The 25717-nt window shown below is 41.8% G+C and overlaps 1 protein-coding gene across 1 annotated transcript in view; it reads left to right on the plus strand.

The window, feature by feature from the left end:
• The window catches only part of LARGE1 (LARGE xylosyl- and glucuronyltransferase 1), a 363795-nt gene that overhangs the window by 291083 nt on the left and 46995 nt on the right, over positions 1–25717 (plus strand). The window contains exon 9 of the mRNA XM_019515316.1: positions 10859–11014. Coding sequence (XP_019370861.1) covers positions 10859–11014 — 156 coding nt within the window. The remainder of the gene's footprint in view (positions 1–10858; positions 11015–25717) is intronic.

The raw sequence follows: 25717 nt of genomic DNA on the forward strand, positions 1-25717 counted from the left end.
GCTCTTCAGAAGTTAATATGCATCTCCTTGAATCTCTGCACAAGCACACGGTGACCAGCTTCCATTTGAGCTTGTCCTAATTGGAAGCTTGTCACCATGTGCTTGTGCAAAGTTTCAAGAAGGTGCATATTAACTTCTGAAGAGCCGCATGTGGCTCTGGAGCCACAGGTTGGCCACCCCTGCTATAGGGGTAGAAGTCTAAAATAAAGCAAGGAAGGAAAAGTACAGCAGATGCAACATAGTAAATGAGGAGTATTAGACTGCTCAGTGAATGATCATAAATTAGTTTCTAATTGTAGTATCTACGTTTTAAAGCTTTTAATGAGTTCTGTAGTGTTTGATACATTAGAAAAGAAGTTGGATGGTTTTAAACAACTACAGCAGACTAAAATTAGTTATGCAGTATTAAGTTTGAAATGTTAGACTAAAATTTGCATGCAGGATATCCAGAACTGGAAGCTATTTAGACTTCTAGAGGGTCCAATTTAATGTAATGTGCCTAGACAGCAATACACTGGCATTGACTGGATAGCCTGTTCAGAAACAGTACTGGATAAACATTGTAAATGATTTTTGTTGACTATTTTTTTTCAAATTTTACAAAAAATTACTTTGAGTCCCTTTGTATTGTCATCTGAGGATGTTTTGGCAGAAGACTTCACAGGTAGAAATATTCGCATAAGCAACACATTTTGGATATATAAAGACAAGTCATCACAAAAGTTGTATTTATCCAGTCAGTTGAGATAAACATGTCATGTTCTATTCAATCAAAGCTAACCAACACAGGTTGAATTTCATAGGTCAGATATTTGCAACAAATGGCATACAGATGATCTAGAAACCAAAATTTTAAAACAAATACAATGGAGTCAATAAGCCTTTCATTGCTGGTTTCTAGGCAGCATCCATGCAGGGATTCACAGTGCCATAGCACTGCCCTGTGATAAAGTGGTGGCATACATTCTGGCCCCTCTGCTTTCCTGGTGAAAATCATGTATGAAGGTGATTGCCAAGATCAAAGCAAAAAAGAGATCTCAGTGTAGAAGAGAAAATGTTATGTAAAGGAAGAACTTCGGAAAAATGGTCCTGTTGTGCAAAAATTTTAATATAAAACAGAGCGTTAATACATAAGTTCACATAAATAGCTGAGGCACCCGTGGTGGGTTACCAAATTTATGCTGACAAGTGTAATTTAGTCTCAGTTCTTTATTATTGTATTTCATAGCATGCTACTAAATGTATTGTCTTTGTCGTGAGTCCCTCGAAGTGCCATAGTAAGGGGGATGAAGTCAAGCACAGTAGGTGCACTATTACTCTAATGGGGCTTTATGTGTCGTTAGTCACACAATTTGCAGTGCCATTCCATGTGTGAGTAGGTCCTTTGCTGCTGCTCTTATTGCCGTTGGCAATGCATTGCTCACACATGAAGTGGCACTGCAGATTTCACACTTTGCCATTCAGGCAGCCTAAACCTTCTCTCTCAGGTTGGCTCCCCATTACTACCTATCTTCAGCTAAGAGTTCAGAAGCTTTAGGGCAGAATCCTACTTCACTTCAGATGTTTAAATGGCACTTACCTCTTCATGTATGTGCCATTTTAAATGTTTATACACAGTTTACAATCCTTCTCCCTCTGTAGTGTGGACACAGAAGCATTTGCATAGCTTCTGGCAGGCCAGGTTCTTTGGGTAGTTGTGATGTCTTTTACTAGACCAATAATGGCCTGTCTATGTCTTTAGACCAACACAGCGACAACCAAAAACCCAGCTGCATGGCTTCTGGGAATTCAGAGTAGGCTGTGCACTGGCCAGGCAGGTATATGGCTCTATATATATGTATTCCAGGTGAACTTAAATTACAAAAATGTAGGTGGGCAAAAAACCCATAGCTAACAGGTGTTGCATGCTAGAGGAAGGCCTACTCATGCTTTAACCTCAGAAGTATTTGCCTCAAGGATTAGCAGACAGGTTCTAAGCCCTCTTCATCCTGAAGAGGTTTGAACCTGTTTCTCTCTAACTTCCACCAGGCCACAGGCTGGGAATTATCCTTCCCCTCTGCAGCCCTCTTGTGAAGCTGTCTTCTGGACAGCAAAGACAGGGACAAACTTAAGGCCCAGAAGAAGAAAGCAAGCCTGAGGGTGTGTAGCTCAGTGGATGGATACTGCTCTGGAAGAGATAATGGTTGGGTTTTAGCCTGGACCCTTGTCACCCACACAGGCTGAAACCTCCCCATTGCTGTCCATGTAGTGAATATTACATACATTTATAAATATTAAATGAGATGCCAGAGCTCTTACTCAGGCATTTGGGATTTACTCCCTAGTTCAGCAAGGTACTTAAGCAAATATGTAATTTTAGGCAGGCGAGTACTTCCTTCGGCTTTATGTGGACTTATTCACATGCCAAAGGCTGGGTATATGCTTAAGTGCTTTACTGTATCATGTCTCAACAAAGGCTTAGTGGCTCAGTTGTATAAATATTGATTATAGTAAAGTTATTCCAATTTATACCAACTGAGGCACTGACCCATAACATGAGACTACTGCGATGGGGTTTTATCTTTTTTCTTGTATTTGTGATAACTTGAATTTATGGATTAGCACTGTGAGATGTAGCCAGAATCAGTGCCTAGGAAAATGTGAGCTATTTGGTCTGTTTGCTATGAACAGCAGATATAGTAAACACAGCCTTAAAGTATGTATGTCTTAAAAATCTGTAAATTAGTCCATTTCCATGGCTTTTAATATATATGGCATGGCACAAGAGATTTGGCACATCTTGTATTTCATGGCAAATAAGGCTGGAGTGAAGAATAAGGTAGTAGAAACCTCCAGGGGAAGAGAGGGAAAAAGATAAATTGTTAAGTTTGTGCTGGAGGATTAAGAAGGATGGCAGGAGGAAGGAGGAAATGCAGGAAAAGATTTAAATTCCAGACTAATGCTGGCCCAGCCTTGGTATTCCTCAAAGTCAAATGAAACTGCATTTCTCTTGTCAAGCTGAAAAGACACCAATTTAATTCCATCTGGTCTCCAAGTCCATGGGATTTGAGGATTTGTCATCATTATACACAACATTATGTCAAATAAACTTAGGGAGGCCTCATAGTTGGCTGCTTTTCAAGTATGTACACACTTCCCTGATGCTCTGTTCACATCTCAGCATGATGGAAGCACGGTGTGGCCGGCATTCTTTATGAAGGTATATGAGGCATTTGTACATTTTACAAGAGACAAATAGAATTTCTAATCATGATTTTTCTCCATTTATTGTCCCCTAAGTTGCATCTATGTCTTGAAAAATATTTTTTTGTTTTAAGTTAGAGAGGGTGAAATCCTTTGTTGTTCAAATCAGCTAGGTTGATTGACAGCAGCTGAGGATCATGCTAAAAATATTCAGTTTGATTTTGGGACCTAGGAGGCTTTGTTAGAGCAGGCATAAGAAAGAAAGGGAATATTTATAACTATATTTTAGTTTTTAACTGGTCACTGTTCTTAAACACTGTTTCATCCAATATGGACAGCACTTTAAACTTTTTATCTGTCAAATAACTTACCGGGCACCCATCTCACATACTGATGAAGAAAGCCTTAAAAACAGCTAGACTGAACACTTAAAATACCTTTTATCTGCTGAGATTGTCACGAGGAATCATAGTTTTAAATAATAATTTCATAAACATATATCATTTCCCTCCCCCTCTTGCATCTGTTGTAAGGTTTCTTCATATGCAATAAGACCACTTAGAAAATTAAAATTTTACTAGAGAACAAGTAAAAGAAATTGGTTAAAGAAAGAGAGTTGAATGTTAGTTCTTCACTTAAATATTGCCTCTGATGGGCTTTGGAGCTTAGACGGGTTTATTTTTGCTCTGTATTTCTCACATCTGGAAAAATTCTCAGAAGGTGACATGGTGGACTGGGTAAGAGGTGCCAAAGGACTGATATACCTGCTTTATAGTTAACAGCTATCTTTCTAATGTACCCATCTCTCCACTTCGAGCACTTAGAGGGCTCCTTTTACTGTAGTATGTCAGGCTAGGCATTTGTGTGATGCAGGTACATATTCTGTTACTCTGATCCCTGAAGCTGGTGGAGCTCTGACTGGAAGAAGTGGTTCATGCACAAGGAGAACCTTGCTGGCGTGTGTTGTGTATTTGCTTTTCCCTTTTGCTTAAGGGTGAGCTCTTATCTGTGAAGAAATTTCAGTTACCACGGCCTGGCAAAGACTGAACAGCAGTGGAAGTCCTACTAAAGAAAATAATGAATTGTGATGTCTCCAACAATGAATTGTGACCTCACTGAATGAGTCGAGCATGAAGAGAAGGCTCGTTGTCAAGGATACAATTCCTAGTTACACACAGGTGTTCCGTTAATCATGAGTAAAAAACCTAGGAAGGTTCAATAGGAATTTACTATATTGCTATGTTTTACCATAAATATTTCTTGAGTTATGTTGATTGCCTTTTAAATTGACTTTAAACACTACTGACATTGAATTAACAGGAAGATAGATAACGATCCGAATAAATCTCCTTTTTGAAGCAGCTTTATGTGTGTCACTCTTCCCCTGGAATGTCTTCCTAGATTGTCTACAAAAGTTTGTGATACATCTAAATCTTAACCCAAATGCATCATTTCACTTCTGTCTGAATCATAATCTACTTTACCTCTTGCTTTTCCAATACTAAACTGCACAGCTTAGCCAAAGCACCTCCATGCTGACCTTCCCTGTACTGCACACTCGTACCTCTTAATGCCTCTCAGAAAGAACCATGTTTTCAGGTTTGGGGTTTTGTTGCTTACCCATATTGAGAAAAAAAAATCCCTGTAGAGAAGTATTGTGACATATTTCCAGGATCAAAAAAGAGGACACCTGTGGGGGGGAGGTGGCTGTGAGCTGGCAGCAGGGGGAAGTAATGTGATTGGGGGGGGCGGAAGGCAGTAATATGCCTGTGCCCTGCCGGTGCCCCTCACTCCTGACCCGCAGCCCCCTGCCCCCCCAGCCCTGCTGGTTCCCCTCACTCCCAACCTGCAACTCTCCCCCCCAGCACTGCCAGTGCCCCTCACTCCCAACCTGCAGCACCCTGCTGCACAGCCCTGCTGGTCCCCCTCACTGCCAACCCAGAGCCCTTTGCCTTCCCCCAGCCTTGCTGCCTGCATGCGCACACGTGTGTGCACACACACACGCTCTTACTTGCTGGGGCCAGTGGACAGAGGACATGACTCCTGACAGCCAGTCACCTTGCCCACTGCTCCCAGCCGTAAGCAGTCCCAAGCTGCTGGTGCCCGGGAAAACAGAGGAAGAGCAAAAAAATTTGGTCTCATTTTAAAAACCCTCCTGGACATGACAACAGGAGGTCAAAAAAGAGAACATGTCTGGGAAAACCCAGATGTATGGTAACCCTAATTAAAGTGCTTTCACTTGTGAGCCAGCTAGGATATGAATGTTGTTCTTCAGCATGAAAAGACACATAACTAACCCAGGCCGTAAACAGGCTTCTCAGTTGAGGCAGTCCTGATTATCCCTGGTTTGGCTTGGATCAAAACAGTAGCTGCACAGCCATTTACACTGTAGCCCATCTAAGCTGCAGTGCTGCTCCTCTGCCAGTAGGTGGCCAGTGGGAGTACACAGCCTGACAGACTTGTCCCTAGAATGTCCCACAGTGAACTTACAGATGTATACAGTGAAGTCCCAGGGAAACATTTTAGCAACTTATTATCTTGCATACTTAACAGGTACTTGAAGTGAGACAGTGGACATGTATCTTGGATCCTGAGACAAAAGGCTTTCTCCTGGGGGAAATGTGACGTCTGTTTACAGCCCCCTGTGCCAACAAAGGGAGATGTTTGCCATTTTAGTCTGACCTAGAGCACTGTTTAACAGATAGAAAGATCTGGTTACGTAAAATTAACCTAAAAGACCCTGTGCTATTGGTGTTAAGCATTGCTCATGAAATTAAGAGTGACATTGGGCAGGAAGTGATTTTTACTGTCCAGCAAAAGTTTTTGAGACATCAAACCTTTTTTTCATTCTGCATAAGGATAAACTGAGACCTTTTGCAAAAAAACTAAAGGGACACAGACACACCCTAATAGCTAATAGCCTACCAAGTATGGTACTCAACAGGGGATCACCTTCTCCAAATTTGACAGAGCAGGATCTTGAATCTGGACCTTCCACCTTCCAAGTGAGTGCCCTATGCAGTGAGCTACTGGTCTGTCTTTCTGTAGGTGCTACTCTTTACACTATTTGAACTTTTTACATTAAGCAGTTTTTGCATTAAAAATAAATAAATAATCCTGGGTTCAGATACTAGAACCCAGCATTGTCCCCTCTCAATTCCAGCCAGTAAGCTACAGAGGTACATTACCTCACATTGCTTTCTGCCTGTGAAGAAAGGCTCACTTAAGCACTGTGGAATTGGCATAGATATAGCGCTCCTTAACTATCTCACAGAGCATCTGTGAGCTTTAATTAGTAATGTTTGTGCAGACCTATCTAAAAACAAGGCTCTTTAAACCTAAATTATTCCTGTTTTCTGCCCCTTTAGCCTAGGAAAGAGAGAGCCACCAGGAAAAAAAACATTATCTTTCCTGCTATCTGAGATCTGCTGATTTCCACGGGGCACAGACAGGTTGAGAGGTTCTTAACAGCTTTCAGTAGAGGAAACAAATGGAAGGGATTGTGGCAAAGGGAAGATTTGGTATAAACATTTTCTGCAGAGAGAGAGAAGGTGATTTAGAAAGAAAATGAGTATGAAGCTACCCAGAGAAACTGCGTTCTGCTAGAGGGCATGGCTTAGTGGTCTAAATATCTGATTTGAAATATTTAGTCTCCCTGGGGCAACTGATGTATCTCAGAACTCCCTTGAAGCAACTTGAAACCTGGGAATATTTGCTCAGATCTTTGTCCTCAGCTAAGCTCCATTCAATTTACTGTGTGAATTTTTAGGCATGACCTTAAAAATTCAAGCTCTGTGGCCTATGTGGATATTAAAAAAACATGGTTTTAAGAGCAGGAATCTAGACTTGCACTGCTATACAAATTCCCCCTTCCCCACCCCCCTTTTATTCCATTATTGCCGAACATCCTCTGTTGCCTTCCACCTCTGGCTTAACTGCAGTTCCATGATGCTCCAAATATGTAATGGGTCAAGTACTTTAGGGCCATAAAATGCTGTATAAATGTAAGCTATCATTACTGTGTACTCCACTTCACTTGGACGCAGACTATGTGGATGTATTCCAGGAGACTGACTGAGTCTAATTTCAGTGATAGTAATGGCTGCTGATTAACTGGGGTGGTATTAGCAGAAATTCAGACAGTGCCAAGTTACTTAATGATGATTAACCAAGTGTTAAATAGGTGTGGAATTCTAGGTTCTGATTTTTACTGCCAAGTAAAGATTAAGGAGTACATTTTCCTTTGTTCTCAGGAGGCCTTGGTCATGGGTTGCAGGGTCCATGGGACGTGGTCACAGACACCATTGTTCATGAGATGTTCACAAGCAAACTGTTCCGGTTACAGAAGTTATGTGCTCTATCTCCAGTAGTCTACTCCCCATGCCCCCAGATAGCAGAGTTTTCAAGTCCAGGAAATTGAAGCTATCTTTCTTTTTGGGTTTTCTTTTAAAAAGCTAGAAAAATTAAAGGAAAACAATTAATAAAATATTAAAGCGCAGTTGTATCTGGGAAAGGGGAGTTGTATAAAAATATATAGTATTTTGGTATTTTAAATTAATTTTGCTTTTTCTAAGGTCCTTCTCAAAGTCAGCTCCATTTGCAGGCAAAGATTTTTTTTCCCTACCTGTCATATCCACCAACTCAACTATAAATCCTGAATAGTCGAACCAAATTCTTTCCATCTATCCTCATGCAAACAAAAGATGTTATAGACACATTATGGCTGCAGCTACCCTGTACAAACCTATTGTCTTCATAATATGCCTTCAAGGGGAGATTATGCCAGTCCACCTATGGCTAATGTTGTTGCTCTGGTGTCTTTGGCCTGTAGAAGTTCTGCTCTTGGTGAAGAGGCACAAGACCAAATTAACCAGCTTTACTCTGAGCATTGCATGAATTTGTGGGGCTAGCTAGCCGTTAGGGGAAAAAACATATTATCTATGTCTGTATTAGGAAATAAAACTATTTCACACATTCGGTGCCTTGTGAAACCAGCTGTAGTTTCCCTTTTTTGTACTTTCAAGTATCACAGGGTTTTTCTTTAATCACCCTTTTTAAACCATCCCTACCCTTTTAGTAGACTCACTTTGTGCTTTTCCTGGTGTCCTTGCTATGGTTTTCTTTATATCCTTTAAGCACGTTGACATCTGCTGTCCTTTTTGATAAAAATCCAGCTTTTCTGGACAGTAATCAATTCCATTCAGCTTTCTTCAGCTCACTCCAGGCAGCTTTGACATCTGTACACATGCAGCATCTTGACACACATTTCAAATCTGATCAGATCTCAACCACCAGGTCCTTGACACTTACCAGCTTGTGTACATGCAACAACTTTTCAACTGCAGTAGCAAAGAGACTCAGAGCTGACATCTGCAGTTGTCTGGATTTGACATCATTACCCACAGGGTGGAATAGAGGCATCATGGAACCAGCATCCTATTGTGATGTGACGTGGTGTATGATGATGAGAAATCCCTGCAGGGAAGGGGAGCCAGTCCTAAAAACAGAAATTTAGCTCATGGTCACTGACCATGATTCAAATCAAACCCCAAGGTGAGGATTTGGGGTACACAGGTAGGAGACAGGATGCCAATCACAAAGGAAATTATCCTGGTTATAGGAGTAGCACAGAAAATGCTTAAAAGATTTAATTGACAGGTCTTTTTCTTCTCGTTTTCCAGTGTCTCTGTTTTTCTGGTTTTACCCTTACAGCAAGTCATCAGCAGATCAACAAAACCCATTCCATGCCCATTTGATGAAACAGCATACTAGAATCCTTTAAAACTCTTTAGCAGGCATTTAGATTTCCTTCAGTCCCTTGTTTGTATAATATTTATCTGTTTCCCCTGAGATAAGATTCAAACTAGGCTTTCAGGAGGCTCAATGCCCTCTGCTGCAGCTAAATGCAGTCGAATGAAACAAGTCAAATTCTTTTCAAAGGAGGGAGGTTTCGAGATTCATTTATACTGAGGAAATCTACAAATTTAAATTTGTTTCGGATCCCAGCAGAAATGGATAAAGTTCCCTTTGGTTTCTGTACAATATGCATATCTCATTGCATGATATAGCAGCATGTAATCTGAGCGTTAAAACAGACACTTACATGGACAGAGACCAAGTACAATGACAAAAAGCAGTGTTACCTAACAATGACTCTTAAAGCAATATCTTTGCTCTAAGTGATCTCCCAGGATCATACCATACATTAATAACTCTGTATTATGATTGAAGGTGTTTTTTACTAGAAAGAGAATCATTCTCCTTTACAAATATGTTCCTCTTTCCCAGAATTTGAATTTACATCACCACAAGGTTCTTTGAAAGCTTTATTGTTTCAGTAGCAATATCCAGGACAGAAATGTGTAAAGTCTTCCATATAAGAAAAGAAGTATGTATGAACTAGCTTTACAGCCTAGAACTGCAGCAGCCATTCCTAGCTCAGCAACTAGCAGTATACGAATGATACCATGCCATCACGTAATTACTTTAATGGATGAGCAGAACCTCCATAACTCCCCTGTTGGAAATAGTCCCAGAGGAGATACTTTGAAAAAAAATCCCTTTAGAAGCCACAAGGATAAAATAGAATACAACGCATTCATTTTAAATCCAAAATATCACCTCTATAAAATAAAATCATTCTAGCAAGCCACTTCTGGCTTTTCCTTACTTTCTTCCTTAGGGCCTCATTTGTATTACTTCATCAGAATAGCATAAAGTAGTCTTAGTGGAACTGAGAATCAGATCCTTTATAGCTGAAGTAGAGTTAAATCTAGGCCAGCAAAGGAGGAGTCATCTCAAAGTAATGGCTGAATACCTGCCGGCACTTGGACTTAAAGGAATGAAGCTTAGTGCAGCACATCTAAGGGCAGTCAAATTCTCATGAAGCAATAGGAAGTGAAATTGGCTGATACATGCTAGAGCTGGTCTGTTTTGGAACAAGGTCAAAGGCCTCCCCATGCCTACTATGGTTAAGACACAAGTTCCTGTAGCCAACAAAATGCAAGGGAATGACGTTGTTATCATCACATGCGGTTTTTTTACCTCCTTTTTCTAAATAACATAGTATTCATTTGAGTCAACAAGGGATGCCTTTGGCATAAGTTTGGGATGAACTTTGAACTCATAACTCTGGAGTCATAAGGAGACATCTTAACCATCCTATCATTATATACCTTAATTTGGGACAAAAAGATGGTTAAAGGACCCAGAAATTCATGAAGAGGTTCACTAATGTTAGATAGTAAATACTTATCATTAGTTGGTATGGTCACAGGGAAATCACAGACCATGGCTTTTATTCTCATCTTTTTTATCTATTGCTTTCATCAACTACATCCATAACTAGTCTATGACAATGTACGTGCAGTGTTGCATCACATAGTAGAACAATATACTAACATAGCTGCTAGTATGCTGTTCATATAGTAATATTGTATGGGATACATAAAACCATGGAAGCAGTATTTGTAATTACGTATACAATATACTGTAAGGCCTTCTCAAGAATGAGGTAAAAAGAGATGTATTTACTTATTTATTGGTTTGGTTTTTGGTTTCTGGTTTTCAGTTTTCCTGAAGAGGGAAGCATATCCTTGTGCAATATAAAACTGTTGGATAGAGCAAAACTACTTGCTGATGACAGGATCTGTTTCCCCATTTTTCCCCATACTAGGTGATTCACTGGAACTCACCAAAGAAGCTACGAGTGAAAAATAAGCACGTGGAATTTTTCCGTAACCTTTATTTGACATTCCTGGAGTATGATGGGAACCTTCTGAGGCGAGAACTCTTTGGCTGTCCTAGTGAGGCTGACATCAATAGCGAAAATGTAAGTGGGATGTGTGGGGCTTGATGTTGAGAAGATAGTTTCTTTTTAGCACACAGCCAGTGTGAAAGATTGCAAAGTTGCTTGTATGCAGGAGATACTGGCTTGGGACTTAGATGTGCTTTCAGTTACAAGCCTACCGTGGATGTATTGTATGACCTTTAACAAATTACTTCATCTCTCTGTGCTTCAGTTTCCCATCTGTGAAATAGGGTTAATAATCCCACTTTTTTCCTACCCTTGTCTGCCTTATCTAGGGTAGGATTTCCAAAAGTTCACACATTGAAAATCAATGGGATCTGTCCTCCAAAAAAACAAAAAAGCCTCGTCCTTAGACCTTAAGCCAGCAGTTCTCAACCTTTTAAGACTTGAGGTGCCACTCTCATTAGACTCAGGCACCCCTCAGAAAACACCAGCTCTTGGTTTTCACTCTTGACAACAGAAAAAGAACAGAGCATTGCTTCTGTTACGCAGAACTCAGGAAGACCACAGCAGGTCAAAATATTTTTAACACCATGAATTCCAGTTTGAAAACTCAGGTTTTCTTGTGAATCCTGTTTGTACATCTAACAGCGCTAACATTGCATGGCACCTCACAGCATCCTTGAAAGGGTCTCAAGGCACCCCAAGGTGACAAAGCACCCTGGTTGAGAATCATTGCCTTAACTAAATCAGAAGCAGGGGTTCTCTCTCACAGTGTATTTGTACAGCACAGTGGGGCCCTGAGCTTATCCCTTAGGTGATACTTCAATACAAATACTGAAGAAAAAATGAAAACATCAAGATTGCTGCCTTTGGAAGTCATAGCTGTCTTTTCCACATATGCTGGAAGATATGAAATAAGTTAGCACTTGAATGTAAATCTGTTTTGTGAGATTGAGTAGGTTCCTTCCTTAGTAGCTGTGTGCAGCTCCCCCGCACCCTCCCAACAAAGTGCAGCAGGAGTGTTATGAACAGCAATGTAAAATTTGTAATCAGAATCTGTCAGATGAAGTGATTCTTTGAATATTGTTAAAATCGATAACATTTTTTACAGGTGTATATGTGTGTCTGTGTAGCTCACTGGTGGGGTGGTCAGGAGGTCTGCACACCTGCCAATGGCTTCCGCTCCGCCTTCAGCACCTTTTGATGTTAAGTTTGCTTTTACAGGAGGAGTCTCCACGGGTCTACGGCTGTCTTGTGAGGCAAGCAGACCAGTCCATCTGCCCCGTCAAACCTGGGCATCCTTCTCCACTCACGCTACAGCTCCTTTAAGGAGATGCTTTTGTGAGTTGCCATGTCCTAGTTGGGGTCACGCTTGACACAGCCTGACCCCCATTTGCCCTGTGGATCTGCCCTCTGACTGGGTCTTTTGTTCAAGCCTCAGCTTTCAGGGACTTCGCCATTCCTTACTAACAGTTCCCCCTGCTGGGGAATGACTGCACTGGCACAATCCCTGTCCCTCTCCCTCGAGGGGTTAACTTCAGGCATTTACTGCCCAGGGCACTCTCCAGTGCCCCTGTCTTTGGGCTCCTCTGTCCCCTCGCAACTACAACCTGATCCTCCGGTTGCCAACAGAAATATAGGGCACCTACACATGTGCAGCAAGGCTGCTCAGCACATCGGAACAGACTCTATTAATCAGGTCTGCTGGAGTATGGTAATTACCGCATTCCTGAATTATCAGCTGAAAAATGGCAGCAGGGAACACTTTAACTAAAGCTCGTTTTACGAGCTTTACTTAAAGCACCCCACCTGCCATTTTTCAGTGTGGAGACGCTGATACACGAGGCACTCCAGGTGCTTTAATAAGAGCGGCTCCACTCTAATTAAAGCCCCTCCCGAGCACCTCTATAAACACCCCTAAATGCAGCCTGCCAGCTATGAAAATTAAATTGCTTTAACCCCAGGGTATTACTTTCTCCTTCAGCTATGAGTTTTCCTGACTACGTCTTTCTCGCTCTCTAGTCCTCTTTCGGCACCAAGCAGCTTGTCTCCCACTGCTGTCCTGCACTGGAGCTCCCTCCGCTGCAGCCTGAAGCCAGACTTCTCCTTCCCCCTTGCTCACAGGAGTGAGCTTATATGACTCAGCACACTTCTTCCAGCCTCCTGATTGGCCTTTCCATCCCAGGTCCAGTGTCATCAATAAGCTCATTATCTGCTGGACCCTCAGCCATTTAACTTGCTGTCGGTGTCCTAGTAACAGGGGCAGGGGTTCCCTGTTGCAGTCTGTACATGTAATATCAATCTCAAAAATGTTAGGGGAAACATTTACCTATAGATATTTTAAATGCTTCTGTGCAGTGCAGCCTCTAGAGATTTCTAAACCAAATAACAATTTCAGCTACATAATTGAAAAGAGAGAAACCAAAATTAGTAGCCTTTTATAGTGCTTGTAAGGAAAAAAAAGAAAAGTGGATTGTCTGTGAAAGTCAGTAAAGCCAAAATAGTACCATATATACATAATAAATCAAGAGATAAGAGTAGTATGTAGAATTTGTGAGATTGGGAATTGACTCCATAGATAAGTTGATTAAAGGGTATGCCCTCCCTAGTTTTTCAACACATGTATTTGATATCCCAAGGTATGGTTGTGAAGTTCCTATCTCACCCACTTTAGCAAATGATTGGGAATCAAACTAATTGCAAGAAACTGGCTAGACATAAATAAGGGAAGGAGGCACTGGAATTCTTGAGAGAGAAATCAGAAAGGGCAAAAATAGATGAGGGGGGAGGATGCAACCGAAAGAAAATCCTCTGCAAGAGAAGGGAATCTTTTAGAGAATTAAATGAATTGAAATGCATTGAAAGGCCACTGAAAGGTAGAACAGAGATGTGTAGGGTAAAGGGGGAAAAACAAAGAAACATGGTTATTATTTTATATATACAGCTTGTCTTATGCAAGATCCTGAATGTATAATTTAATCCAAAGCAATTTTAAAGAAGTCCAATTGCTTGGCAAAACAGGCGTGTACATTATGTGCGCGTAGCAATATCAATCGTAGGACTCAAAGAATACATGCAAACCAGTATGTCATTATCCCAGCGTGATTCACACTTCCTTGTCACGTTTTATTACATAAATAGGGATAGTAGATGGAATTATGCTGAGATGATGATAGTTCTAGTGGGTTAGAAGACTGTGCAGTCACATGGTTGTTACTGCGCTGTGTAATATCTTGGTAAACAGTTTCATTCCAGAGATCACAGTGTTGGGGTGGAATACAGAGAAACTGCATATTTTCAGTACTGAAACTGACTATTCAAAAGGTTAAATTGGCATATTTGACAGAGCTTGTAGCTAGCATAAAGACACTGGATATGATCGAGCAGATTTATTTGCCACGACACTTCTCGCATGGAAACTTAATTAATTCTTTCTATTATGAATTTAAGAAAAAAAATTCAAAAAAGCACCAATGAGAAACACAGTAATACATTGGTGCATTAACAGAAATGCTGTCGTAAGTGACTATGCAAAGGACAACCAAAATTAATGACATACACACACACATATATGTGTGTATATATATGTGCATGTGCCTGCCTGGTCTCCAGTAGGCTTTCACTTGCTGCCCTGGCACGTGCACCTGAAATCAACCGTGACATGGGCATCAGCCCTCCCTGAGTGAACCCACAGTCTCCCCAGAAAAAGCCCTGAGACTCGTCTGCCATGACTTCGATGGTAATTTCAGTGGTGAGCTTCCCGTCAATGGGCTCTCTTGGACAGACTGTGGCCCTCAGCAGGTCTCCGTGCAGCTCTGCCTCCCCTACATCCCATCCATACGCCAGCCTTCATGATGACTGCTGCCTTTCTCCAGCTCACCTTCTGGTGTCGACTCTCTTGCTTGTCAAGACACTCTGGATTGCCTGATGGATCTCTGTCTGGGTCCGGTCTTTGATTGTCATCCGCCACTGCTTCTTTCTCTCTTGGAGCATTGTCCTTCCCCTCTCAGCCCTTACTTCAGGGCCTTTTGGGATGCCCCTGTGCTGGCTCCAGAGCCTCTCGGGGCTCATCCTTATCACAGGGGCATACAAGGGCCCCTTTGTAACCAGGTGGACAAGAGGAAAATAATATTAAAAAAAAAAAAAAAAAGAAGGACAAGAAAGAAACAAAAACCCCAAGGCTTTTACCCTTAGTCCAGGGTAGTGTCTGGTCTGCCTCTTTTTCTCATGGTCTTCAGCGTTCCCCTACATATTCCTCTGCTGTCACCTCTGCTAGAGGTTCTCCCTGGTGTCTCTGCTTGGGATCCCTCGACGTCCACTGGTGTAGCACCCACCCGGCGGGGAAGCGCCTCCCGAGTCCTTCCCCTGCAGGGCTTCCTCTGTGTCTCCCTTGGCACCGGCTTTTATCTTTGCTGGGCAGCCTCCAGGGATGATGTCACTGGCTTGTGCCAGCTTGAGCTGGAAGTAGGCACAGCTCACAAACCGTGCGGCTGTTTGGAGCAGGTGCATCATGTGTGCTCCTCCAGCACCTGAAACAGGTAAGTTTGCCCTGGTCTCGGGACTTTTTATGTTATGTCCCGTACCCCATCCTGCTACAGTGGAGGGAAGTCCCCCTTCTCCTGGTGCTTATCTCCTTATCTCCCCGGGACACGTGTGTATGTGTGTGTGTGTGTAAAGAATTAAGAACCAGTAAGAATGGACACTCTTAAAGTAAGCATTCAAAGATAGGACATTGCTACTTGTAGGTAGCCACTGATTTAAGTTTCGCTGTAAATACAGCTGTGCAGTTTTTATTGTAGAGCCCAGGGCCCAGATCCTGTTTAACCTCTAAGACAAGTAACTGCTACTGAAAGGGCAGTTATACATCTAAGATGTTAAATGTGATCCTGTTCCACCCCATGCACCACCACATGAACTTATAGCTCCCATTTCACAGTAAAGTGTCATACTCACAATGTAGAGCTAGGGAAATCCTCCATCCTTCATACTGAAAAGGGGAGTACAAGAGATATTGGAGCCGGAAGAAGAGAATACAAGATGAAGCCTGACTTTGTAGCCCAGTAAAAAGTGTGCTTCCCTAGTTGGGAGGAAGTAGGCCCTCAATCATGCTATCTCTGCTTCCAGTGCTGTTTTTGCATTTTCTTAAGAGTACATTTAATGCAAAATGTATAGACAACTTTCTTTGCTGTGGCACTTGGATTCCCTATAATTATAGCAGGTTAGAATGGAAACTATTATGCAGACTTAAGTTACAGTGACTCATTCTCTCTGCCACCCCCACCCCCCGAATATAGTATACACATTTTATGTGTATTGAGTTAGTCAAGTATGCTAAACCCAGGTGCCATGGTTCACAAAGGCATTGCGTAATCCTCTGATGAGACATGTAATTTCCAGTAGTTTCTCTCAACATCTCTGTTTTACAAAAAATATGTTAATAGATTGATACAGCTGCAAAGGAAACCAGTTAAAAGTTAGGAAATGCTGTCATATCTAAAATGTTGTTGGTCTAATAAAAGATATCATCTCTGCTATGAGTCCTGATTGTCATATATAAATATACACACACGACCCAGCTGGCCAGACTTCCTATACCTGAGAAGCAGGGTAGCGAGTGCTTGAATAGCTCTGCTTTATTTAAGATTAGAGAGAACTAGTTGAGCATTAATTAACTGAGCTTGTTATGTGATCATTTGCAAGAGCAGTGGCTTGTGCCTGTCTCTCATAACCTGGCTGTGTAAGAATCAACCTTTTAAGTCTCATTCCAGTATGCAAGCCATTACGGTGTCATAATTTAATGTTTGTAATAGTGTTGTATTTAGGATGTAACATGTAATTAAGAAAATCTCATTTGTAATGCAGATGACTGTAAAATGTATAATGAAGTTCAGTAGTTTGTACTATTGGCCTATTCTCCATTACACTAACAGCTCTTTATACTCCTCTGATGCTGTTAAGACGGTCTTAAAGCACATTAGATTTATTTTTGCTCTAAAGCCCCTTTACATTTCCAGAGCGGTGTAAAATAACCTTAGTTTATATCATAACTAGCCCTTGTTGTTTTCTTTATCTATTTTACTATGTATGTGCAGCTAGATAGACACATATTTTTCATTGCTATTTTAATGTTAATTTAAAAACACATTAGACATGGCCCTGAAGATAAAGAGGCCAAATGTGCCTCTGGATCCTTTGTAATATTCAGGTAAACACTAATACCAATTTAGCTGCACCAAACCACAAGGTCATCATGAGTCTGGAGTTTCAAACAGGACTGTGCAAGTAATTACTTTTTTTCAGGTCAGCTGCCAAATCAAAAGCAAAATAAAGTTGAAATTTAAGTTTGATTGACCCAAAATATTTTATTTCCAGAAACCAGCAAACTGAAAAAAATATTGTTTCTAGTCAACTAAAGTGTTCCGTTTAACCTAAAATAGAATATCCTGTTCCAGGTAGTTGAGGTTTATAGAGGGGACTGGCCACTTTTTCCTTGCACTACTTAGTATCATCAGTTTTCTTCCTTTCATGTGCACTTCAGGGTGAACATGCTCTTCTGAACTGATTTGTGACATATTGCCTCTTCAGGCCTTTCTTGCAGTTTGTGGGTAAAATGTTAACAGTCTGAGCCAAAGTCTGCTGGAAATGTTTCCATTGACTTTAGCTGGCTTTGGATGAGGTCTTCAATCACACTGTCCTAATTGCTTAATGTTCTTTCCTATTTTTCTCTTTCCCTACAGCTTTCTCCTAGCTCCCCCCCCCCCCAGCAAAATTTCAGGGAAACCCATGAAGGCAAAGCCTACAATAATCTCTTATTTATGAGTTTTGTATTGACTTCTAATGTTTATGACCAGCATTTCATTTTAAAGAACTCTTCTGTAAAGCCCCAAACATTGCAACACTATCTTTGGTGTACTAGCCTGCCTATATAGTTAAGGCTGCAAGACAGGATATAATATCTACTCTAATCCTCAATTTGGCACACAAACGCATACACTCAACCTTTTAACTTTCTCATAAAAGCTCTTTTCGGTAGACAATTTCTTGTGAGGAGATCCTGCCAAGTAAGATTTTTTTTTCTTTTTAATCTTGAAGCTCAATCGCACAGCTCATATTTATGAGTCTTGAGGCCCGATCCAAAGCCCAGTGAGATCAACGGGTAGTCTCTCAAAAGAAAAGGAAAAAAAAAAGAACCTGGGATTTCTTCAAAAAAATTTTTTGCCCTTCAGAACAACACCAAAAACACTCACTATAAAAAAATTCTGACCAGCCCTTACTGAGAATTTCTAGTGGTAGTAGTATTTAGATCCCGTTATCCAGAAGGACTCAGAGTAGCTTATATTGACTACCAACCTTGAACCATTTGTGCTGAAATTTCCATGTTGCACATCTTCTGCAGCCTGATTTTTTTTTTTTTTTCCCCCTTTCTTAACTTCTCTCTAAATAAAATATTAGCCAAAGTGGTTCAGCCATTTTCTAAGAAAAAGACTAGGGAAAGACAAGTTGTTTTGGCTCACTGCTGGTCCACGTGATAAAGAACTGCTGCTATCTGTTACTCTGTTAGCTCAAGTAGTAGAGATCTATACAAGTGATCTAAAGGATCCAACCCTGCTGATAAACCACATGAATCTCAGTATGGTGCCACATAAAGAAATGTCTCTGTTTTTCTATTTGCTCTTTTGATAATGTAGAAAAATAACAGAAAGAAATACTATTTTACAAGAACATTTTGGAGGTTGCAAAATCAAGCCCTTAGAGGTAAGAAATGCGAGAATGAAACCTTCTCTTGTCTCATAATACATATACTCAGCTTTTTTCCCCTGTACTAAACCCTATTCTCCTTTGCTGCATAGGATGGGCCTACCATAAGGATAAACCATATAGAAAATGTTTCTATTCTTTATATGGCCCCTGCCTCATATATTGCAGAAGCTGGAAAGTGTGCAGTGGATGAGGCATGGACTTACAGGGGAAGAAAATCAGTCTGTTGGGTAAGGCAGTTGAATGTTTCCATGGAAATTGTTTTCTATCTCTGTCCACACAAATGGCATCTTTATACATTCTCCAGGGTAAGGGGGGTGCTTTAATTAGAATGGCTCTCATGACCCACTCTAATTAAAGCACACACAGCGTCTTGTGTATTCAGCATCCTGTGCTTCAAAATGGTGGCTGGGGCACTTTAACTAAAGGTCATTCAATGAGCTTTAGTTTAAGTGCCCCCATCACCGTTTTAAAGTGCAGGTACACTGAATACATGAGATGCCTAGGCTGCTGGAGCTTACCAATTATGTAATAATATATGTAATAAAATGTGTAATTACAGCATATTGGAGCAGGTGTCCTGCAAGTCTACAGGCACCAAAAATTCCTAAGTAACAATGGGCTAGTTCCTGAAACCAGGAACATCACACATGGTCACTGATTGTATATTCTTCATCTGCTGTGTGTCTGACTTGAGGTTGAGATCTGACTTGCAGAACTGCTGAACACAACACGCACAGTTAGGTTAGTGACAGACACTACACATAAACCAGTTTAAGTCATCATAAACTGGTTTAAAACTGTAACAGAACGTAAGTTCAGTACACACAAACCAGTTTCAAAATAGCTGAAACTGGTTTAAGATAAACCTGGTTGAATGTGGTATCAGACTTAAGTGATTTGGGTCAAACCATTTATGCAATGTCTGTCCTGGGCCCCGTTCCTGGTTAAAATTAAACCAGAGTCTGCCAGCATCCCAGATGCTTTGCAGCCCTGGGCTGGGCTGGGCTAAACTGTGCTCTCTGCTCCAGAGAATAGGCTGGCCCTGCCCCTCTCCTCCCTAGCCAGAGCTCCAAGGGAGACTGCAGGCACAGCAGGGTCTGCCTGGCTTCCCTCGCTGCTCAAGCAGGGATTACCCCCTTCCTTCTTCCCTCCCATCTCCCACAGCATGGACCCCATCCCCACAGACCCTATCCAGCATGTGGTATCCTACATAATGCTGGGAGGTGTCTGTGTGTGTGTATCTCCAATTTTACTGGGACAGGACAAAGGCAGACAGGATGGTGTCCGCTTAGGGGTTTTTTGGAGCCAATCAACAGGTCAGCTGGTAATGTCCCTCCTTGGAAAAAGATGTTTAAGAAGAGCTTCAACTAATGAGAGAGGCTTTTGTTTTGCTGATGGACTGATGAACACTGTAGGTTTTATCAGCCCCCCTGCTGGTTTGCAGTCCTGTCAGGTTTGCAGGCAGGGAGAGGGAGACTGAAAAGCTCAGTATCATCAACAGATGCATGCCCTGCACATACCCCCTTTGCCTCAGAGTGCTAGCCCAGGGCTGGGATCTGGCAACACTCCTGCTCCTTGAGCAGCCAGCGAGAGAAAAGCCTGGGATGGTGCAGGCAGAGTGGGGATTTATAGCACTCCCTAATCAAAGCGTCCTGCCATGTTCCTCCTCCTGTCCCGTCCCCCCTCCCCCCTCACTCAGCACCGTGGAAGGCAGTGGCGACACGTAGTGAGTGCACAGGTGACAGGCAGCACTCCCCACTTATGCGATGGGCAGGGGGGCAGGCAGGAGCGCTGGTCCCCCCCCTGCAAGCGCCAGCTGGGGAGTGGGGGTGCCGGATGAAGCACCACTGGCACTTCCAGGAGTGCTGCTCGTGCTTCCTGGTCAGCGTGATCAGCTGCGGGGGACCCCCTCCCCTGGTCACTGACTGGCCGCTGGGTGGGGACACCAATTGTCCATGATGGAAGGGAAGGGGGAGCTGCTCTGGCGCCCCTCAGCTTCTAGCCTGAGACACTGCAGGCATGTGCCTGCATTTCTAGAATGAAAAGGGAATGTCTATCCACCTCCAAATCCGTTCAAGCTTTGCAGGTTAGAGTAACCTGCAAAGTTTTAATCAGTTTAGGTTTAGGCCTTTTGACTGTCTGTCCCTAGCCTCAGTGGGAGCTGAGCTTTGAAAATACAAAGTGGTAGATAATGCCACATAAACTGAGAAATCAGGTCCTAGATATCTCAGACTGGGCAATGTAAATTAATGGACAGTTTTGGTCTTAAGCATACTGTGCCTCAGCTCCTCATCTGTAAATTGGAAATAATAATACTACGCCTTTATCTCACAGAGAAATTGTAAAGATTAATTAACGTTTGTGAAGGTTTCAAATGCTATAGTAGGGAATGCCATGTAGAAGTCCATGAGGAAATTAGTAACCCTATCTTCAGAGCAGGGTTGAACTGTGCACAGTAAATAAGGCCTGAGGCCACTTGTTAAACAGTGAGGAGAAATGAAACGCTGACACGCTGCTCTTCCAGTGCGCATCAACTATCCTGTGCACTGAATGAGGCATGAGTCCTGTGGGGGGAGGGGGAGAAAGGCATGCAATCATTTAATTAAAGACTGTGTATCATCATACAAATGCACAAAGGGATCATAGAAGGTTGCACAGACAACCTGAATCCTGTTATTTCCTAAGTTTTGAGTGTTTGACTTTGCAACCTTAATAATGTTCTTTTAATGTAGTTTTTATGTATGTGTAATTATTGCTTGTGTTGCAGCAATGTCTAGAGGCCCTATCCCCATTGTATTAGGCACTGTACAAACATGTAATAAAAAAATGCTTCTTGTCCTGAAGGGTAACAGTCAGAGAAAAGAGACAACAGATGGTTTACAACAAACAATTGTACGGGAGGGGGAGCACAAGGTAACAATGAGGCAATTATAAACTGCATGATCAGCAGCAATCACAGCGTGGTGGATTCATAGCTATATATTCCTATCTTGACTTGGTTCCAGACAGTACCTTCACCCTTCTGCAGAGGGAGAGCTGATTAAAGAGTTTTCAAATCTGCTGTGATTCATATAAGATGGCACAGTGACAAAAATGCTGGTGCCCTCTATGCCCAAGTGCTCCCAGGAATGGAGCTAGTGTTGCCAGAATCACAAGCTAGGTATACAAAAAGAGGCATTTCTGATGGGAATGCAGTAGAAGAGCCTGCAGGCCTTGTCTGTTCTTATGGACTCTCCCGCCAGAAGCTTCCCCACAGTAGGCATCCATTGCCACTGCTACCAGAGCACATTCATGTCAGCTCCGTGTATGGCTGTACATAGCAGCTGTGCTGCCAGGGCACAAAGAGTGCCCTGGGAAGGCATCAGCTGCTGAAGGGATCACAGCAGCTAATAGAAGGTATTGGGAGTATCTGCAGGTGCTCTCTGCCAGCTGCTGAGCAATGGCAGAAGCCTTCCTTCAGCCAAAGAGGTGGCATAACTCAGCAGGCAGAAGGAAGGGGTTCTGTTGCTACAGAGGAGCTGTGAGAATTTGAAGTTCTACCAGCAGAACTATGTAGAGTAGACCAGGGTTGCATAGAAGGTGTTTCTGGTTGGGAATGGGAGGGGTCCCTGTCTCTGCATGCAAGAAGATGACAGCTGGAAACACTGACGGCTTATATAGGAGAATGTGTCCTGCCACTGCTGCTCAGTGACCTACTTTGCTCACAGAATGCCAAATTTGACCCCTAGCAGGAGACAAATAAAGATTTAATTGTTGTAGTATTAGACTGTCTTTATTGCCAATCAGTGGAAAGCCAGAATTACTTTATGTACAAGCCCCTGTAAGTGTTTGTATCATCACTTATTTTGTTTGTGCCACATTAGAGACAACAGCTAATTTACATATGAGATTGAATTCTGGTATGACCTGGTGTAGTGTCATGAAAGTCAGTGATACCAGCATGTCTGACTGAAGTGCAGATATGGTTTATTTCCTCTTTCCAACAGAAGAACTGAGCTGCCTTTGCAGAATGAACCTTAAGTGTTCATGTGTTGCAGAAAAGATGGCCCAGCAGCTAGGGTTTTAACCAGGGACTTTCTGGGTGTCTGTACACATATTGGGAGGTTGCTCCAATGCTCTGCAATTACAGTGTGTCAGAGGAGATTCAATTAACTGAGTCTGCTGGAGCATGCTAATAACACGCTCCAGCCAGCCTCCACGTCTTGTGTATCAGCATCCCTGCACTTCAAGATGGCAGCAGGGGTGCTTTAGCTAAAGCTCGTTCAATGAGCTTTAGATAAAGCACCCCCACCACCATTTTCAAGTGCAAGGACACTGATACATGAGACACTCCATGTGCTTTAATTAAAGCAGTTCTCGGAGCTGCTTTAATTAACGCACCCTCCCTTCCACCCCCAGAGCACATGTAAAAATACCCTCTCTGTTCCTCATTCTGCCACAGGATTCCTGTGTAATGTTGGGCAAGTCACTTAGTCTCTCTGTGACTCAATTCTCCACCTGTAAAATGGGGAGAACAGCACTTCCTCACCCCACAGCAGTGTTGTGAGGATGAATACAATAAAGACTAAGGGGTTTGGATTCTGTGGTAATACCATTCTGTTTAAGTATCTGAGACTCAAGGAGAGAAATTGTAATACTAATGCATTCCTAAAGAGGATGTAAAATGTGTTCCATATGAATAAAATGTTATTATTTTAAACTTTTTAGCTAACTTAAATGCTGGTAGGAAGCCTGGGCTTCGTTCTCTACAGTCTGATGCAATAGGTATTTCTAGTGTAAATGGTGATGAAATATTTGATTTTTAAATATCACCAGTCCTGAATAGAGTATGGATAGATCTGGAATCACTATTATGGTATAGGCAGATGAAAATGTTATACTGAATTAAAAGGCTTACTATAAATCAGCTGTTCCATGGTAACTGTTTCATGTGTCTGCCCCATATTGCAGTAAGTGAAAGCTAAATAAACCAGGACTTCCTCTAACTGAAACAGGGTGAAGTTATTGTGGTTTAGCTTCTGGTTAACACAGGATAGAAGAAGGCATACAATCAGTTACCCCGGAGCAGCTGGTGTGCGGTAAATCATCCCTCCCACTCCCCTGTTTTATTTCTATATAATTTATTGGTTTGTTCATTCCTTCATTTGGAGTTCAGTCCCACAGATTTTGAAAGGAAAATTCTTTGGCATGTCTGTTAAAACAAGACAAATCTTTGAAGCTGCTCAGAAATCTGAAATGTTAGAAACAGCCTCAGAAAGAGGGATTCATGGGCAGAGTCTGGGCTGGCAGTGAAAGATGCCTGATACATGCCATTTATTACATAGCTGTGCCATTTATCGCATGGAGAGCAAGCACCACCTTTTCCCAGAGAAATATCTTCTGTAGGCAACTAGATCTGGTAAGTTATGGGGAATTATGGTACAATTCAGCGAGCTGCTTAAAAGTTATTGCCCAGGCTGTTTGTGCCTGTAAATCCAGCCATGCCTCAAAGGCCACTTTCCCTGAGCTGAAGTCAGCTCCTATGTTGCAGATGGCTGCTAAGAGAAGTAATTTAGCAAATGCATTTAATTTTCGGATAGCTGTCTCCTTGTTTTGGATCTCTTATCTCACATTCATTTCACTTGCTGCCATTTTCATTTCTGAGACATTTAGCATTCAGGAACTAATGAAAGCACTTGCTGCCTTTGCTACAGTATTTTCCCAGATACTAGTGACTGTGAAAAGAATTAAGCTTTTAAACTATAAGAATCTTCCCTGGGATGGTATTTTCCTCATGGTCAGTGCTAAATAGCCTTAGAGAAGATTTTGAATGGAGGGAGATTCTCATGCTAACCAGATATTTCCCATTACTAAAATACATGCTGTCACTCTAAGGGTAAGGTGCCTGTGCTGTATTAAGCTTATTGTTATCAATATAATAGAGGTGTTCATAATAGAGATGCCATCTTTTTATGAAAAGAAGCAGAGATTAGGATCTTCTTTTTGAAAGTGCACTGTGTTTAAGTGAGTGGCTGTTTGCATAGATCTGTCAGCATTCTCATTATAACCCCTTCTTTTCATGGATGTATAACATGGGAGCAAACTTTAATCCAGGCTATACATTTTCAGCTTATAAATACTAGATACACAGTACAAATATACTAGATAAGACTATATCATTGGAGAAAAAGTATGTGATCATGTAGCTAAATATAATATAAGATAACTTGCAGTGCTACAAAATGATGTACGTGGACGTCTGACTGTGACCATTTCCTAGCCTTTGTTTATTTAACTCTGCATCTTTAATATTTTCTATGCATTGCCCTTATATGTGCATACATGTGCATGCTTGCAGTATGCATGAAATATATGTGTGTAGATAGTAAAAGAACAGACAGAGAAATGCTCTTAAACATAAACCAGATAACTATCATTAACACAATAGATAAATATGTCCAGGTCCTTCTGGAAAAAGAAGGTAACCATAGATCCCATTTTAGCAACAGAAGATGGAGGAACAGAGAGATTTGGAGCACACAATCTAAGATCACACTCAGGACTGTGACTAGGCTGGGAATTTTGATCCAAGTGTTTAGTGCCCTCATTTAGCTTCTTAACCACAAGACATGAGCTCATAGGGCCAGGTCCTAGTCCATCTGTTAGCATCTAAGTAAGACTTAGGCACCTGAATCCAATACTTTTTCATCTTATTTCACTCCTTGAAGCCCCATGTCTACTTCTACAGTGTGCCTTCATCTTAGCCATAAGAAAGGGCATAAAAAACAGTGAGGAGAAAGAAGATCCACCTGCCTTTTGTTCTGACAGTTTTTCAGAGACTTAAATAGAGCTGAATTGGCTCTTATTTAAAACCCTAATAGGTGGAAAATAATCTGGCCCATAACATCCGAGAACTTAGGCTTGGCTTAAATGTTTTAAACTGACAGGTAGGGCGCACATTACCTTACATGTCCTGAATTTTAATTTCCTGTTAGAAGTGAAAAGTTTGGAGAAGTTTCTGGGGATTCCCATCTCGGTCCA

Source organism: Gavialis gangeticus, unplaced genomic scaffold, assembly GCF_001723915.1.
Source record: "Gavialis gangeticus isolate Ggan-Ray unplaced genomic scaffold, GavGan_comp1, whole genome shotgun sequence".
Lineage (NCBI taxonomy): Eukaryota > Metazoa > Chordata > Crocodylia > Gavialidae > Gavialis > Gavialis gangeticus.